Raw genomic sequence first — 19369 nt, 5'->3', positions numbered from 1 at the left:
AAATGATTTTTTTATTACTGAATGTCAATGAGCCCCACAGATCACTGCAAGTTTTTACTGAGATTGCAAAATGTCTTCCTTCAAGGAAGATGAAAACAGTTCTGAGACTGTCACAATTTTCACAATATTAGTTCACGCTGATAGGAGAAAATGTACTGAAGCTTGACTTTAACACAGGGCCTCTGGACATGCTGAAAGACCAAGATTCGACACTGTGTGCCTTCAGGACCAATTTCATGGATCTGCTAACCGCCAAATTCTGCGCTTACCATCATCAGTGTCCGCTTACTGCGCAAGCACCAAGTTTCTGTGCTAGCTATGAAGCAAAGAATGCTTAGTACATGTAACAGGGAGTACTCTCATGGACTTAAGCAAAAATTCCCTGCTAACCCGTGAAATACACTTGACGTTAGCATGGAATTCCCTGCTTTTGATGCGTTGATTCTTTGCTTACAGAAAACAGAACCACGGAATTCCCTGCTTCCGTGTGCGTTGATTCTTTGCTTACAGAAAACAGAACCATGAAATTGGGCCCAGGTGTCCAGGCATTAATTTCACAAAGAGCTAAGCTTCATCTTAAAATGTGTCTCAATCTTAATTACTGAGAAAAGTGTGATGTCACAACACAAATCACTATGGCAGTTTTGACAGCTCATCTTAAGATGAATCTTGGTGCTTTGTGAAATCCAGTCCTGGCCCAAGCTGGAGAGCACAAACCGTTTACAAAGCACAGACAGATCCTGCTTAGCAAAAATGGATTACCAGCTACAATGTTGTGTAATGTACATTGTTTGTGACTGGTCCCCTGCAAATTTGCACTTAGCAAATATAGTAATGCTGCAATGTTGAGCAGCTGGCATGAAAGTTTTCCAAAAATTGAAGACCTGGTGCAGTGACCTTTGCTTTTCTTTCACATAAAGGCTGGAATTCGACCGGGAAAACCTTCTTTAGACTTTCTGTGTGGATTTGTAGTGATTGATACACGTGCATACAGAGAGGATTAACAACTTGGAATTTCCCAGTACGTAGCTCTTGTATTATAACTCAGCGGGCCAAGGTTCAAATCCTGCTTCAGTACAATTTTAGCTTAGGGTCCACAATTAGAAAAATATAAATTACCAATAAGCACCCTCCTCACCTACTCTGTATTTCGTTTGTATATTATTTGATATATATTTTTTATTTTATATGAAAAAGAAATTGCTGCTTTTATTCAGTGTAAAGAAAGGTACTATAAAGTGTGCATTTTTTTTGTTATTATCAAATATGTTTTTATTATCTGCTGTTGATTTACTATGATTTGGTTTGAATTGAAAAATTGAAATTTTAGTTTAAAGCTTCTTCTTGTCAAATGGATGTCATTCAATTTTGACCAAATTTGCACTGGAAGGGGAATAACATTCTCTGGCATTTCATGGCATTCTAATTTGAAGTTGTAATTTTTGTTTCCAATTTGAGTTGGTTTGTACACGGCCTCTTCAACATAAGTAAACATTACCAACTGTAAAACAAACACAGATATTGTAGATGATTAACATACCCTTAAAGGCAGTGGACACTATTGGTAATGACTCAAAATAATTATTAGCATAAAACCTTTCTTGGTGACGAGTAATGGGGAGAGGTTGATGGTATAAAACATTGTGAGAAACGGCTCCCTCTGAAGTGGCATAGTTTTCGAGAAAGAAGTAATTTTCCACGAATTTGATTTCGAGACCTCAGATTTAGAACTTGAGGTCTCGAAATCAACCATCTAAACGCACACAACTTCGTGTGACAAGGGTGTTTTCTTCTTTCATTATTATCTCGCAACTTTGATGATCGATTGAGCTCAAATTTTCACAGGTTTGTTATTTTATGCATGTGTTGAGATACACCAACTGTGAAGGCTAGTCTTTGACAATTACCAATAGTGTCCACTGCCTTTAACATAAGTAAACATTACCAACTGTAAAACAAACACAGATATTGTAGATGATTAACATGCCCTTAAAGGCACTGGACACTATTGGTAAATGTCAAAGACCAGTATTCTCACAATTGGTGTATCCCAACTTATGCATAAAATAACAAACCTGTGAATATTTTGGGTCAATTGGTCATTAAAGGAAAATAATTAAAGAAAAAAACAGCCTTGTTTGCACAAATTTGTGTGCTTTAAGATGCCTGAGAAAGGCTTCAGGCCTGAAGTATTTCTCAGATCCGAAGAAATAACCTTTCTAAAAAAGTACATAACCACACAGGGAGCCAAGTAAGTTTATATGCTAATATATTTCTTGAGCAATTACCAAACTTGTCCAGTCCCTTTAAAAGCTGGGTATGGTTGTTTGGTTTTAATGTCATGGGGACATGTCACACCTTACACAGATGTTGTGTGGGGTTCTTATTGCTTGAGTTTCGTACCGACATAAACTGAAGCACATGCGATGACATTCTATGATGAACTTTCCACACTGGTTCTGAGTGAATAACCAAGGTTCATTAACCACAATAACACATGTCAGACAATATGACCTGCACATCATGATTTATACACACAAAAACAAGTATTTGGAGAAGTCAAGCACTTAATAATAATAATTATAATGGACCATTCTTGTAGAGCGCATATCACAATCACAGAGAAGTCTCTATGCTCTTCGAGATGAAGAAAAAAAAGAGTATGTGCAAACTATCTCTTATCAATGTAAAATGACATCCATGGTCGACGATTGAAATGATCAGTTGGTTTTTTGGGGTATATTATATGAATTCATATAAGGAGCTACTATGTAAGAGTTTGTTGTATGAATCGTAAACATTGCGTTGGAAGTAACAAGTGTAAACAAAGTAATAAGTAATACGTACAATCTAACAAATACACAGATGTGGTGTGCTTGCTTTAATTTATGCAGATTCAGTTTACATTTGCATCAAACTATAGACCAATTCATACACAGCTCAAGAGATTCACTAATCATGCACGTCTCTGTCTCACTTTTAAAACTCTTGTAAGCGGGTATTGATCAACGAGTTGACTTCATGATATGGAACAAATTTGAAATCTTAACTCCCTCACACTGTTTGAACAAACTGTTTGATATTGTGCACCCCAGCAAGGATTGAAAAACTTTGAAGGAATTTTTTCATCTGAATTTAAATCTACAACAGTCTTGTTTTGGGGGGAAATCACAACTGCACAAAAAGACTAGCTTCAACTGGAACCCATTTTAATTAACAATGTTAACCTTAGGAATAAATTATAAATAAATAGTAAACTTGCCAGTACAACCATTTGTAAATCTCTTTTGTGGGAGTGTTGGCTCTTAAAAGAGCAGTTGTGGTATTGACTTTTCGAACAGTATACTCATCTCGTCTTAACCTTTACGAGACCTGTGGGGCCACAAGCAGCTTATACAAAATAATGTCTACAGTACACGCAAACACACGCAAGATTTGACATCATCTATTGACCCATTTCACCTAACGTCATCGTCAGAAAAATCTTGAATACGCCATACTGGTGGGCAATTTCAATGTGCGTTTATATATATAACTCTATGCTGTGCGTTATGCAGTGAAGTGTGCATTTTAGGCGACGCGGCGTTAATACACGTAAACCTAACTGCCCACCAACATGGTGAGCGTGGCATCAGTCGCCGCATGTGACACTTGTGCAAGGGGTCAATACACAGAAAGAGGTCATAAAGAGGTTAAGTTTGAATTGACATTTTTGAATGTTTCCCATGTTGACAAGCTTATTATATTTGTAAAACAAAACAGAGTTTCTGTTTCATTTTTGCTATCGTACAAAAATCGACAATAGTAGCCATGTTTGGGCGTATTGTGATTATCATTAATAAATTATTTCTATTCTCAACTCTTAAATTTACAGAAATGGGACGCATTTCTGTCGGGTATTGTTAAGTTTTTACAACTAATACATTTTAAGAGCATCGGTCCTTTGTTTTTCTGTGAGTGTGTATTTTGAAGTATATTGGTCATAAAAAATTCAGCAAGTGTTTTGAATATTTTTTTTACAAGGAATCAAAAGGATTATAATATATTTATGTATAATGTAAAAAATTAAAGTTGTGATACTTGTGAAATATGTAAAACATTTGTAGGAGAATATTATACAAATAATTGTGAATGTTTATGCGTGCAAATGGTGAGAATATTTTAATGAGTTGAAAGATGGAATATTCCATTCAATCAATGAAATTAATCTGATTTGAATGGAAAATTTAATCTTGCATGATTGAAAATATATGATCTCCATTGCCAAGTGCAGTTTTCTGTTTTTATATAACATCCAAGTAGATTGTTGTCATTTGCAGGGGAAAAAAAAGTAACGGTAAAATTGTACGAGATTGTGTTCTATCATCCACTATGAGAGATGTATACTTCTGTGTATTAAAGGCAGTGGACACTATTGGTAATTACTCAAAATAATTATTAGCATAAAACCTTACTTGGTACGAGTAATGGGGAGAGGTTGATAGTATAAAACAATGTGAGAATTGGCTCCCTCTGAAGTGAAGTAGTTTTTCGAGAAAGAAGTATATTTCCACTTATTTGATTTTGAGACCTCAGATTTAGAATTTGAGGTCTTGAAATCAAGCATCTGAAAGCACACAACTTCCTGTGACAAGGGTGTTTTTTCTTTTATAGTTATCTCTCAACTTCGACGACCACTTGAGCTCAAATTTATTAGTTCCAAAATGGACAGTCTATGACTCTGATGGCGCCATGTAATGGTATGAATAATGAATGCCACATGACCAACAATCCTCCAATCAAATGACAAGGATCTATTGTTTGTAGATGAAATGTAAAATCCTCTATTGTAACAATGCTGATTGGAGACTGGTTGACCAATGTCGTGTCTGAAATCAACCATTACGGACAACATTTTGAATATAATTATGATGAGAGCCGTTTGAAAGCAGCGCGTCACGTCCGGAAAAAAAGTTCCAAGCACTTTAATTTTCCAAAATAAAAAATAACAATGACACTTACATGTATAGAGCTTGGTCATGTATCCACCAATTTTAATGCAATGTGAACATTATTACCCCACTCGCTGGGGCGATTAATTTGTTCCTTCAACCTTCTCAGCTCCCTTGGGGAGTATACAGCCCTGCAGCCGATTTCTTGAAAATTTTACGCAACTGCGTAAGTCCACTTAAGCAACATTTATCGAGCAACTTTCGCCAAAAAACGTTGCGCAAGTGGACTTACGCAGTTGCGTAAAGTTTCGTGAAATCGGCTGCTGTGCTGCCAAATAATGTAGTGCGCCAAGCTTAATCAATCACAAGTACCATCAGAGAAGCAATTGTACTTTCATGTAAGTTTCTTGCTCAAGGAAACAAGTGCTATAACCGGGATTCGAACCCACACCCCGATGACTCGGACACCAGAACTTAAATCGAGTCTACAAGACCGATCCGATCGGTACGCCTCAAGCGATACACCAAACATTAATTATTAAAGTGCAATTAAAGTATAATTGTGAAATATATATACACCTAGTGCTTTGCCTGTGGAATGTCTCCAACTTTCAGACTTTTGTCCCTAATGAATGATTTCAGACAAAAACAAAAACCCAGTTCATTGTCTTCTGTGTAAAAGGGCAATGTAACTGGGGACAATGTACAGCAGTGTATGTGATATAATGTACATAGTGTAGAGTTGAATACGTACATGTACATCTAATAGACCGTATTGAATAACCCCTCTGCTGCTATGAAAGTCACCATCTTGTAGGTCAAACCGTATGCGCGTCTAAATGTGTACATCAAAGAAACACGCAGCAAGCATCGTTCCCAGTTTGATTTCAATGGCATAAGCAAGCACACGCACACACTCACAGACACAGACGCCATCTTGTAGGGCAGATATTTGAACGGTGACGTCATATTCAATACGGTCTATACTGTACAAATTAGGACTGTTGTGAAGTGTACACCCATTTGCAAGAAATTATTCTGTATACAAATAATCAGAGAGTTCTTTGTTTTTAGGGTCAGTGGGATTAGGAATTAAGTTAGTATTTTATACCCCTCTGCTGCCAATCTTGTGGGCAGCCATCTTGTTTCTTTCATTATAAGTAATGTAACTCAAATTGAGACTGTAAGGGGCAAAGTAACCTGGCTCCTATTGGTTTGCTCATGGCGCAGCCTTTAATATCGTAAAAGAAAAACAAACGTACCTGACCATGTACCTGTACCCCGAACAAGCAAATGTTTTCTCTGAGTCTGAAGTGTATTATCCATATGAATATGTACTTGTATTAAGGCCAAAGGAGGTGAGGGTTGTATTTTTATCCAGAAATGTCCCTCTCTAAACCTATGCATTATTTTATACCGCTATGTTGAAAGTTGTGCTTTTTGTAGGTTTCTAAATCTCCTTTTGCTTCTCTTAATATTCATGAATGACGTCACAAATCTGAGCCAAATGAGGCCCTCGGTGTACGTCACGCCAACACCAGTACCAGCCACTCGATCCTAGTTGCAGTGGTTGCGCTGATGGTCTTGTTTTGGGTTAGAATGGTGACGTCATGCATTAATATTATGAGAGGTGTATTCCCAAAAACTTGACAATGTTAAAAATATATAGTCTACATATTTTGTAAACGGAGTAAGGATTTGACCATCAATCAATGTAAAAAAAGATTTAAAAAAAAGAAGGAATTTCACATCAAATTGATAATTTAGTGGAAGCAATAACGGGTCAACCCTGAACATTAAAGGCACTGGACACTATTGGTAATTAATCAAAATAGTTGTAAGCATAAAAACTTACTCGGTAACATTTCAATTCAATAATTTATTTGTCCATTAAAAAGATAAAAATGGAAAATTTACATGTCAAAACATTGACATAAAGCTTCAAAACAGAACACTACAAAAAAAAAAAGAGCAATGGAGAGCCGTTGATAGTATAAAACATTGTAAGAAACAAACGGCTCCCCTCTGAAGTAAACGTAGAGAAAGAGGTAAATTTCTCACACTCCTAATAAAGGCGGACCGGTAAGGCCTGAAGCCATTTAAGGCATCTAAAATAAAAGCACACAAATATTTGTAACAAGGCTGTTTTTCAGTCATTATTTTCTTGCAACTTTGATAACCAAAGTGTTAATCTTTCATTACAAAAGTGAACCTCTAAAAATATGTGATGTTCAAAAATAACAGATAAAAACAATGATGGTATGCAAATAAAAAAGTAATTTGTGAACATACATTTTGAAACTGTTGAATTATGTGCAATTTGTAAGTAGATCCTTGTAATAAAGCTAGAAGTACTTCTCAAAAACATAAGGATGTTAAAGTCAAACACCGAGGGGCGTATCTGATAACTTAAAATTAAGCATAAACAAAGTTGTTTTACTTATCTTTCGAAATTTAATGCCAGATTTCCCAAACATAAAGGGAAATTGATAATGAAGTTTATCGGCGAGTAATAGGTTGTAGTCCCAGAATATTTACTTTCAGTCTTAAAGGCGTGTCATGAAAGGCATTTTTTTTACAGGCAACTTGGAAACAACCACTTGTGTTGTAGGCACAAGGAACACTTCTGGAAGCCCAAGAGACATTCGATTAGCTGTAACTCACTATCCCAAAGAAAATAATGAGAAAACTAAAACTTGAAAGAATTTTCTTATTGGAGATTGCCCGGAACTGGTTTCCCTGAACTTGTTGCCCGTAATTTGCCTCAGTGACATAGACCTTATTGCAAATACTTGGTAACCGTGCGTTAGGCTTGGAATGAGGTGCACGCTGATCTAACTAGTGATCAAGTTTTGTTTCTAGCTTGACCAGCATGCACCTCATTCAACAGTTAATGCTTGCGCAATGGGGCATTTGCGCAAAAGGCCTATGGCCTTTAAGGTTGTGTCTGACCTAATGGCTTTGTCAGGAGATTTAGCCGGAAGTCTTCAACATTGTTACTGTAGCCAAAAGCCGTAGTCATAGCTAGCCACTTGATTTGGTTTCAACCTAAACAAAGGCAGTTGCTGTGAGCCACAAGCCACAGCCGGAAAAATAACTAAATAGAAACAAGGCCTCTTAGTCTTGTTATGTATTGTGAGTATGCCATTAGGGTAACCTAAAATCTTGACCCCTGTGACCTTTGACACCCTTGACCTCAATGTGCAAGTCTGACCACCCGTGTTATCTTCTGTTATTTACAAATTGTAAAATATGGCTTAAAAGGCACAGACTATAGAAGACAACACTTGTAATGTAATTTTGTATATAAAAAAAATTGAGAACTCTTTTACCGTTACGCTGATCTGTATGTTTTACTGAATTAAACAAAAAAATGCACTGTGTTTTGTAGAATGTTCTTGTAAACAAATTTAAATATGACATGACTATTGTATTAAGCATCACTGTTTGTATAAGGAAATGTACAAATTATCAAAAAAGACTGTAATTTTTTTGAATAAAAAGTAATCCATTTATTGGAAAATATTCCGTTTTCTCTGCTTGGAACAGTTGTTTTATTCAGAGTCTGTATTGAAAACAACGAAGCAATAAATTCAACAATTTTAAGTTTTATTTAACATTTGTGTACTGTACAATACAGTTGTATCTTACAGGGGTAGGAGTCGGCGACAACAAGGAAAGTCTGAAACTGGGATTTGACATGATGGCATTGCCACCTTTTGATAACCCCTGGAGTTATAGATTCCAAGGAGCTTCTGTGAACAGTATCCTCAGTGCTAGAGAATTGGATCCAGAAGACGATTAGAGCATACTGATCGAAACGTCGAGTTGAAACCAATGGTTCTTTTTAGAACCACCCCAACTCATTAGAGATAGTCATTACATGGTGTTACTGCAAGCTATTCCTTATTGGATCAAAGAGCCCCGAGTTATTTTATTTTGAGAATGATAAAGATTTTGTTTTAACCAAGCAGACTTAAATAGTCTGAATTCAGATAGAATTCTGAAATTTCTGACCCCAATATTATGAACAACTAGCACAGATATCCATAATTTTGTAACAATTTTCCCAGAGTAATGCACCAAAACCAGATAAGCAGGCAGACTTGCTGAGCCCAGAAAGTTTTGCTAAGCAGAATAGTTTACCACTTTCTCTGCAAAATCTTGCTTAGATCATGAATTTAGATCATCTATTTATTCTCGCATTGGAATGATAGAAAATCCACATTTGATCATCCCTTGGAGTTGTAGCTTTCAAGGAGTTTTAGGAACATTATCCTCAGTGCTATATAAGTGGATCAAAGAGCCTGACTTTTCTTATTTAGAGAATGATACAGATTTTGTTTTAACCAAGCAGACTTAAAGGCAGTGGACACTATTGGTAATTACTCAAAATAATGATTAGCATAAAACCTTACTTGGTGACGAGTAATGGGGAGAGGTTGGTAGTATAAGACATTGTGAGAAACGGCTCCTTCTGAAGTGAGATAGTTTTCTAGAAAGAAGTAAATTTCCACGAATTTGATTTCGAGACCTCAGACTTAGAATTTGAGGTCTCGAAATCAACCATCTAGAAGCACACATTTTCGTGTGGCAAGGGTGTTTTTTCTTATATAATTATCTCGCAACTTAGACGACCAATTGAGCTCAAATTTTCACAGGTTTGTAATTTTATGCATATGTTGAGATACACTAAATGAGAAGACTGGTCTTTGACAATTACCAATAGTGTCCAGTGTCTTTAGAAAGTCTGAATTCATATAGAAGTCTGATATTTCTGACCCCCGATATTACGAACAACTAGCAAAGATATCCATAATTTGTTAATAATTTTCCTGCAGTAATGCATCGAGACCCTAGGTAGATAAGCAGGCAGACTTGAATATCGGAACGTCAAAAATTTAGCATTTTTTGTTTGCCAAGCAGACTTAAACAAATCCGAACTCAGATGAAAGTCTGACATTTCTGACCCCTGATATTACAAACAACTCGCCAAGATTTCCATCATTTTCCTGTAGTAATGCATCAAAACCCAACATAGCTAAGCAGGAAAATTTGCTGAGCCAATAAAGTTTTGCTTATGGTAGAATCTTTATAACCTTGTTAACTGTGTAACTTTAAAATTTTATTCTAAATTTAATTAACTTAGAAACAACAAGCAACAATTTCCACATTAATAACAATCCTGCTGTAATGCATCGAAACCAAAGTTGCTGAGCCGGGAAATGTTTGCCTAACAAAATAGTCACCAGCCTAAATTGCCATTTGAAGTGCATCCCTTATGACACTTTCCCTGTTATATCTTGCGTAGCTCGTCAAATTTGTACGTATTTTCTCTTTTTAAACTAAGCACGAATACTGTGATCTTATACCCTTGGCAAATGCATTACTTTAACAATTTTAACATTTGATTTAAAGATTTGTTTATCGTTTTACAACCAACAAGCAACAGTTTCAAACAGAAAAGTTCACCAGCCATGTGAAGTGCATCCCTTGTGACACTTTCCCTGCTAAATCCTGCTTTAGCACATGAATTGTGTATCGTACTTATTCTTTCAGGAATAAGAGTCATTACTGAAAAAAAAAAGTCTGAAACTGGGACCCAGAACTTTGAAACTACATTCAAATGATAGAAGTTCCAGCTTTTGACAACCCCTTCTGTCGATTTCACCAAATTCTTCCTAACTTGGGATTGATCTTAGGACTTGGGGATGAGTTAAGTTCCATATCCAAGACGTTAGGACGCATTGAACCCATCCTAAGTTAGGACAAGTTACTCGTCCTAATTCAATATAGGAATAATCCTAGCGTCTTGTGAAATCAGCTGCAGGAGTTATAGATTCCAAGGAGCTTTTGACATCACTATCCTCAGTGCTGGAAAATTAGATCCAAGAGCCTGGCTTAATTAATTTGAAGGAAAATGAAGCATCTTGATTATCAAGTATACTTTAAAAAGTCTGAAATCAGAAAAACGTCTGAACGATCTCATCCCTGTATCTGTAAGCTTAGCTTGAATCCTGTGATCTTTCTACCCTCGTCAATTGAGTTATTTTCTCCAGTATCTTCATCTGACCCACACGGACATTTAATGCGTGCCTCTCTCTGCTCTGAAGAGGGTCAGCTTGATTTTCCTCAAGAAGCTGTAAATCCTGCTCCAATGTGTTCTTGTAGCTTGCTAACTGGCGTGTTGCACAAGTGTTTAGAAGAGTCTTCCACGTATCTGGAATCTTATGCAAACCATCTATTGTAGAAATGAAAGCAAAACAGTTAGTAATTTCAGGCCTGGATTCACACAAAAGGCCATTGAAGTTTATTTTTTTAAAGTTTGTTTTATTTTTGATAAAGACTCTGCTAAGGTCAAAACTATAGGCTGTTAATTAGTTTTTAAAGTTTAGTTTAACAGACCCTATTAACAGCACAGAATTGTTCGCTTACATTCATTTGAAATTGGTGGCTTACACTTATGAAACAAGTGCCTTTGACCCATGCAATTATGTGCTTAGCATCCGCGCAACCGTTTGCTTACAACACCTGCACTTCTGTGTTTAGGAACTATGCAATTGTGTCCTTAGGACCCATGCAATACTGTGCTTATTTAGGACCCATGCAACACTGTGCTTAGGACCTGTGCAATTCTGTGCTTAGGACCTGTGTATTTTGGTGCTTACAACCAATGCACTTCTGTGCTTAGGACTCGTGCAGTTCTGTGCTTAGGACTCGTGCAGTTCTGTGCTTAGGACTCGTGCAGTTCTGTGCTTAGGACCTGTGTATTTTGGTGCTTACAACCAATGCACTTCTGTGCTTTTAAACAAATGCACATCTTTACTTCCAACAATTTTTAGATTATACGTCCAAATAGGAAAATAAACACACTGACTAAATTTCTGGATTAAGCAAGGGGCCAGAAATATATAAAGATAATGGGGGAAAAAAACTCACCAAAGGTTAAAATGTCTTCATAAATGTCATCATAAAAATCTTCCTCCACATCCTCCTCCCACCGCTCAAAATCGAGAAGTCTTTCTTCGTGTGCTTTGAACTCCTCTACAGTCATACTTAGCATCTGGAACATCAAACAATGAACAGGCATGATATTCTTCCTACTTTACAACCGTTTCGGACAGGCACTCCAGAGTCGCGCCAGGCGCTCCAGAGTTGCACCAGGCGCTCCAGAGTCGCGCCAGGCGCTCCAGAGCCGCGCCAGGGGCTCCAGAGTCGCGCAAGGCGCTCCAGAGTCGCGCCGAATGAAAAAGATTAAGAGCAACTCTAGGTCGACCCAAATAAATTTTGGTTTCAGACAGGCAAACTTAACATAACATTACATAAGGTTCAGCTCATGTTATTGTTAAGATCGACATCTGAAACCAAGCCGCTCCAGAGTCCTTCCGAACGACTGCAACAGTCGGTCTTCCGACTTCTAGGGCGTCCAGTTGCTTCTACCAGTTTCAGATGTTGAACTTTTAATGCACTTAATTCAATAATTTGACTCTTGAGCGTCTGTCTGAAAAGGGAGTTAGTTTGATTTGATAGAGGAAATTTGCATCGGGGATAAAGAATATTTATTTTGGTTTTTACCCGTATACACCGATGTGTGAGAGCACTGCATACTCAGTACTTTCCCCGAGTCCTGTGAAAACTGAGTGTGCAGTGCTAACACACATCAGTGTATACGGGTAAAACCAAAATGTATACTCTTTATCCCCGATGCAAATCATCTATTAAATCGTTTGCAGTACCCGCTGCTAAACATAGGATTCAAACTGCCTCTAGCCACCGGGCACTTGGTGGTCTAGTTCGTATGATACTGCTCTAGAATTGCAAAGGTCATGGGTTCAAATCCCACCCGAGAATATGCCTTTGTTTTTTTGATAATGACCAGCTGGAGCTGTTTATAACCGTTTTTCCCGAAAACATTTAAATGCATACTACGCGCACAAATGCATATCTGAAAACTGTCTCGGTCATTCAAATGCAACACACAGAGCTCAAGGACGTTGGAAAATGGATAAGTTTACAGAATTTCTTACTTTATTACGCCTTTTAACCAAAAAGGCATTTATGAATAGGAATAAAGAAGAAGTGACTCATTCTTAAACTGCCGTTTAAAACCTTGCAGGGTCGTGGCCATGCGATAAAGGCCCGAGCCGAACGGCCACGACCCTGCCTGTTTTAAACAGCAGTTTAAGAACTCGTCGCTACCCTTTTATTCCCTTAATAACAATCTTTGTAAACAGAAGTTTATTTTTTTGTCTTTACTTTACAAATTAATATTCAAACCGGATTTACCTTGAGTATGTTACACGTCTCCCATTTATTAATCACCTCACTGCACCCGATGGTTATATCGACCCCGTACGCCTCCCAATTGTCAGTTATGAACTCAAACTTAGCCTCGGCTGAAGACACATCCTTCAGAAAGTTCACAGACAGGTCAACCTGTATTCAAATGTATCAATGACAAAACATTATGAACAATGTCAGGTGTGCGTTCTACTTGCACAAACAGATCGCAAATGTTTTTGATCTTTGGATTGATTGTGAACTTTGTGATGTCAATATGGCTGCGAAATGAAGATGGAAACACTGCTACGTATTTTTTTGTTACGCTATTACATCAACTTACTAACTTAATATTTCAATTCAACCACACTGCGTTATCAACCACAGAAAACACACCATTATTTTTGTTACAAAAAATCCAATAGGCGTCGGGTTATCGTGCTGTTGTCCGCCAGTTTAAAAACCACCCAACAACACCTCAGAGTAAGTTTGCCTCAGGTTGCCAATGTTCGCTTAAGGTTGCCAATGTTCACCTGTTCAACGTTGTTAGAAGACACCACAGAGATAAGACTAGTCCTATCTCTCAGCATTCCCATTGAACTCGTCCTAAAGTTATCAAGAGTCTTGTGAAATCGACTCCATGGCTTTTAAAACTTCCTGGTGGCGGCTTAAGGAAAAACAAGGCCTGTCTACAAACTTCCAGAAGTCTTTTCTACTTACTGTATCATATACATTATCTGCGTATGGTTCAGCAAATCCGTACATCTGCAGCAGTTGCCAGTTGGGCAACTGACCATATGTGTTGAATACTTCTTCATTCTGTTCAAGAGAATAGGAAATGACCGATACAATTTGTGAATGTAGCATTTTCCTCATATGAGTGGTGGGGACAAACTTACAAGACTTATTTGGGATTAAACAAAAGGCAAATTTACTAGAGCAGGATTTGGACCAACGACCTCTGGATAAATGTGCCGTGTTTCACCAACTGAGCTCCCATGCCCTATTTTCATTATAGCTCCATTTCATTTCTTTTGTGCTCCTGTTGTGTCCAAATCTCCCTTGCCTACAGAATGTTGCTGTTTTGTTTTAAACTCCCTTGTTCTGTTTTTATTTTGTGTCCACAAATCCCCCCTCCTGTCTAACGCTGTTTTCCCAATTCCTGTTTGTCTGTTTAACTCTAGTAATATTTTTAATATTATTGTTTTATCATGTAAACTTGTACACTTATTTTTGATGTACTTTTATTGTTAACCAAATGCCATTAGTCTATGACTTTTTATTTGGTCTTGTATTTTTATATGAAAATAAACCAATTTTGAATTGAATTGAATTGAACTATGTTGGCAGTCCCTCCCTATTTTTCAATGTCAGGGATGCAGTCAGAAGCCGCAGAAGCGTTTATTGACGGTTAACTGTCAATCTACAGATACAGCCTGGGAAGGAGCAGCCAGTGGACCATAAAAGCATAAAAACTTGCTAAGCACAGAAAAATCTTGCTTAACAGACACTGGCTACCAGTCAAAATTCCGTAAAGTTTACATTGATGCAACTGGTGCTCCACTCAATTTTTTGCTCAGAAATTTGCTGAGCAGTTTTTTCTTCTCAACAGCTTTATGGAACTAGGCCCTGTCCTTGTCAATCAGCAAAATATGCATTAACAATACAAACACAATAAGCTAGTAACATTTTCAAATTGCTCTTCAACATGACAGAACCGCAAGAGGTTAAGACTACGGTAGGGACGACACCACACACATACCTTTTTAATTTCCCTCGTTGAGACCATGCTCAGACTTGTCTCTCCGAACTGTAGCCTGGCGTTGTTCCTAGAGACATGATTCAAGATGTCTGCCATCGGTACCATCATGGGGGGGCCTCCATCTTCAAGGTAATCATCCTCATCACTGTCATCTTCATCCTCCTCCTCAGCATCATCTTGAGGAGGTTTTGTCTTCTTCTTGGGTTCTGTGAAGCTGTAGGCCATTACAAAGGCTACCATCTTCCTGTACAGCTCCAGGGTGTGGATGCTGAGACTTAAAGAAAGAGGTAAACTATTAGTTTCTTAAAGGGTCTGTTTTCGAATTGGTGATAACCCTGAAAATTAATGGCGATAACAACTCCAACTTGGTAAGCAATAACGCAGCTTTGGGATGCTCTGAAAATTAATGCTAATTAAAACTTACTTGGTAATAAGAGGTACAGCTGCTTTGAAAAGTATAATGCATTTTGGAGATACTTTTCACTTCAAAGTACTGCGGTTACAAAGTTTAAATCTGAGAAGTTTTACTGTCAGAAAAGTTTCTTGGATTGTGTATTCCAATTGCAGATTATTTTTTCCTGAAGGGACATAACCGCTCCAGCTTTTCGGCAATATCTCAAAAAGGGAACCACCTTTTCAAATGACTGTAAAGGTTTTCTTGTGGAAAAGTAACTTGTTTTTTTTTTCTTTTTGAGTTAAATTTTCATCCAATAGGGTGTTCACATTTTGATATACTTTTTGGAAAATTATTTCATTTTTGTTAAACATACTTTTTCAACAAACCTTTAAAAATATCATCCCATATTTTTATAAATCTAAGTGACTTGAGGCAGCATTGACCAATAAAATAATCAAACAAACTCATAAATATGCATGAGGTGTGATAATATGTATAATTATTATACCTACTCAAACTGTTTTGGGTGCTTTTTCATGAAAGGTACAGCGATATTTTTGTACTCTTGACGTATGTTCACTTCATCTTTCTCAACTAACTCAGGAACACCAGTTCTCTTTAGTTCTTTGGCAATTGTTTCACTGTAAATAAGAAAGGTAAAAATAACACATAACTATAATAAGGTGTAGCATTTGTCTATTAGGTCACATGTTAGTCAGATGAATATGTTGTGTAACTATTTGCATATGAAACTTTGACTGGTTCAAATGTTAAATTGTACACATCGCGATATCGATTAAGTATTGCAATATCGCGATGTATTTCCTAGCTGAGACATCTTGCACCCCGTAGGTGTGGAGTAAAACCAGAAGAATAGGTCATTAGAACACCTCTCCTATTGCTATGACTGTCTCTTCTACAACTTTCACTGGGAGTTTGAAGACTGATGATGAAAAATTTAATTAATCGCGATTATATCGAATATCGCGATATATTGTCGGCGATATATCGTGATTAAAATAAACTGATATCGCCCAAGCTTACAATACACAGTCAACCCTCTTACTAACTGACCATTCAGTATCGTCCATTTTGACTGATACAAAAGCTGTGCCAACCTGTAATATGACAACCCTCTTACCACCCACTGACCATTCAGTATCATCCATTTGGATGGAAGTTTTCTTATGTCTTATGTCTTATGTCTTATGGACTGATAGATAAACTGCCAGTCTGCAAAATGACATTATGTGATGAATGCATCCACACACTACACAGAAAACCCTCCAATTTATTGACCATTAATAACCATTCACTTTGGTTTTGCTGCAAAATAAGTGTAGTTTCTCTATTCTTTTTCAATGGAATAAAAGTTTTCTCTATTCTTTGTCAATGAAATAAAATTGGCCAACACCTGTGAAATTTCAGGGAAAACCTTTTTTAAGTAAGGTGAATTGGGGTAAAAATGCTGTTTGAAGTTGTTTTTATCTATCCTCGTCATGCAAAATATAAATAAAATTGAATTGTCATAAAACATTATAAAAATCTTTTTTTTAGTATTCTAGCCTAAATAATCACTCCACTGCAAGAGGAAAGCCTCTTTACCAATTCACCATCTCACTCTATCCTGCGCTTTCTGTTGCCAAGCAATGTCCCTATATGTACTTAGTTCATCTCTCCATCTTCTGTTTTGTCACCCTCTTTTTCTTGTCTGTTTTTACTTACCTTTCCCAAAACATTGGCTGATCCAGTTGGTCCGAGTCTGGAGGACAACAAGCGTCCAGATACGGCCCCCACTTTGACTCACTATTTGTGTATTCATACATTAGGCTTAGTAAGAGAGGCACCCAGCCACTAGCACTGTTCAGCTTAACCTCTCCTGCAATATCAAATAAAAATGTATCCTTCACTTTAGAAATCGGCTATAGAAGGATTTGGGTCTATGTAGGGAATGTCTAATGGAAAGTTAAATGAAATTATTGTTTTTGACATTTGTTTTTTTTTCTTGAAGAAAATGTTCATATAACTAGGTGTTCTCAATTTGACAAACTATTCCATTATTGTCAATAATGCATACTTTTGGGATCCACCAAATTAGGATACTGGTTTGTGACAATTACCAAAATTAAACCCTACCTTTAAATTACAGTTAAGTCTGTTTATTTTGAGCCCTTACAAAGTGGTAGAGCTGTACCCATCAATTTAAAAATAAATTCTGTCTACAGCCAACATGGCTCATTACGTTTTTGTTTATATACAGTTTTCAATACTCTTTTAAATATTGATGAGAGAGAATTTAAGGTTTCTGTGTGTTGTACACCTGGGTGGAGAGAAGCCATTATGATAAAGGACACAAGTCTCACAATAAATGACCAGACAGGATTCGAAACCCATGCAAAAAATTACAGAACTTGAATCCCCACTCGGCCAGGACACCCCTTCAAGTACATTATATGTACCTCTCTTTAAGATTGATGAAAACAAACAGGTTTCTGTGTCTGGGGGTTATACTCCTGGGTGGAGAGAAGCATTTATGATAAGGACATTGTAAGGCTCACAACTGACCAGGGCAGGATTTGAACCCAAATTCAGAAAATTACAGAAATTGCAATCCCCCATCCTAAACCGCTCTGCCTTGACACCTCGTTCAGGAAGTACCTTTCTGCAATATTGAAGAGAACAGGTTTCTGGGTGTTGTACTCCTAGGCGGAGAGAAGCAATTATGATAAAGGACACAAGTCTTACAACTGACCAGGGCATGAATCGAACCCACACCCCTGTAAGTACCTTTCTTTAAGATTGAAGAGATAGAGCAGGTGGCTGGGTGCAGTAGGGCATCTCTAGGCACATTAAACAACGTCTCTCCTTTTTGTATGTCGTCTTCTGCTATCATTCCATAATGACTACAGGAGCCCTGCTTACCCACTCTTACCTAACAAAACAAAAAACAAAACAAGGACATATTTTTTCAAACTGTTGTATATTTTGTTTAAAAGTTTTTTTAAAAGAATGAAAACATATTTATTGTTTAAATCAAGCAAATTGAATGTTATTTGGTGGTATGGACTTTTGCTATTATATTAAAAGGGCTGTTGCCAAGAGGCCCCACTTCTTCTCCCGTCAGGAGGGTTACGTTTCCGACGTGAGGAGGGTTAAGTTATCACATCAAGATTGACTCAAATCAACAAATTGTCAATCACAAATGATTTGTGCAATTCATAAGCAGAATTAATTCTGGAAAAGTTTCTGTACGGCGCCATAACTTTTTCATTCGATATGATAATGATATACTGTAGTATCTATTCTATTTCTAATTTTGAATTTAGTATTTACCTCAATTAGATATCTCTTTTGTAAAAAATGAGTGAAAAAGTGGTGGCGCCATGCGGAAAGTTAACTTAAATCTTCTACCCTCCATAATGATCATATTCATACTATGATTATGAATTATGAGTTATGATTTGCATACACCATGAAATTGTGATTTGGAAACTCGACAACAAATTCTAGTCATTGTAAAATCAGAGGTTTGCTTGGTAGGATTCGAACCCACAACCTTGTGTTGTGAACTGCAAGTCCCTTCAGTTCAGTTAAGGCTTCACTAAAAACTATGCAGATCTCAAACTGTAGCTGTCGTACCTTCCGATTAACATTAAACCCCAAATCATCACACCATTTCAGAAATACAGTGGGTGCATCATTATCTAAGTTGTCCCTCTGTCCTAGAGTTTCAACTTTTTGTCTTTTCGCGGCACCCGCCATGTTCGTGTCATCATCATCATCCGTCCCGTGCACCAATGTATCAGAAAATACATTAAAAGTCAGGCTCCCTGCTTCAAACATCAATACCAACACGTTTACGTCGTCTGGGTTGTTTTTCATTAGTACCGGTTCATTTTTCCAACACTGTCAACTAATGGGATCGCTATGCTTAGTTTTTCCGCCTGCCTTCCACGCTGTTTACGGAGCCAGTCTATACTGCATGTAGAAACACATACA

The 19369-nt window shown here is 37.2% G+C and overlaps 1 protein-coding gene across 1 annotated transcript; it reads right to left on the bottom strand.

The window, feature by feature from the left end:
* Positions 1-105: 105 nt before the first annotated feature.
* On the bottom strand, positions 106-19178 carry LOC139938050 (N-lysine methyltransferase setd6-like). Its single transcript, XM_071933405.1, has 9 exons — positions 19010-19178; positions 18158-18302; positions 17096-17249; positions 15883-16011; positions 14974-15247; positions 13932-14030; positions 13218-13367; positions 11871-11994; positions 106-11172 (listed from the first exon to the last, which is right to left on the bottom strand). The coding sequence occupies exons 1-9, from the start codon at positions 19130-19132 to the stop codon at positions 10937-10939; spliced, it is 1434 nt and encodes a 477-aa protein (XP_071789506.1). The 5' UTR covers positions 19133-19178; the 3' UTR covers positions 106-10936.
* Positions 19179-19369: the final 191 nt, after the last annotated feature.

The sequence above is a fragment of the Asterias amurensis genome, chromosome 6, assembly GCF_032118995.1.
Source record: "Asterias amurensis chromosome 6, ASM3211899v1".
NCBI classification, from domain to species: Eukaryota; Metazoa; Echinodermata; class Asteroidea; order Forcipulatida; family Asteriidae; genus Asterias; species Asterias amurensis.
Note: the sequence above shows the minus strand (reverse complement) of the source record. Positions and strands in the feature narration are given on the sequence as shown.

Bases quoted from the DNA above. Each gene is read 5' to 3' on its own strand.
- LOC139938050 (XM_071933405.1), bottom strand. From the start codon at position 19,132: ATGGCGGGTGCCGCGAAAAGACAAAAAGTTGAAACTCTAGGACAGAGG. The intron at 17,250-18,157 runs GTACTTACAGGG...TTGATATTGCAG, and splicing joins CTCTTCAATCTTAAAGAAAG to GAGAGGTTAAGCTGAACAGT. The intron at 13,368-13,931 runs GTAAGTAGAAAA...ATTTGAATACAG, and splicing joins CAGATAATGTATATGATACA to GTTGACCTGTCTGTGAACTT.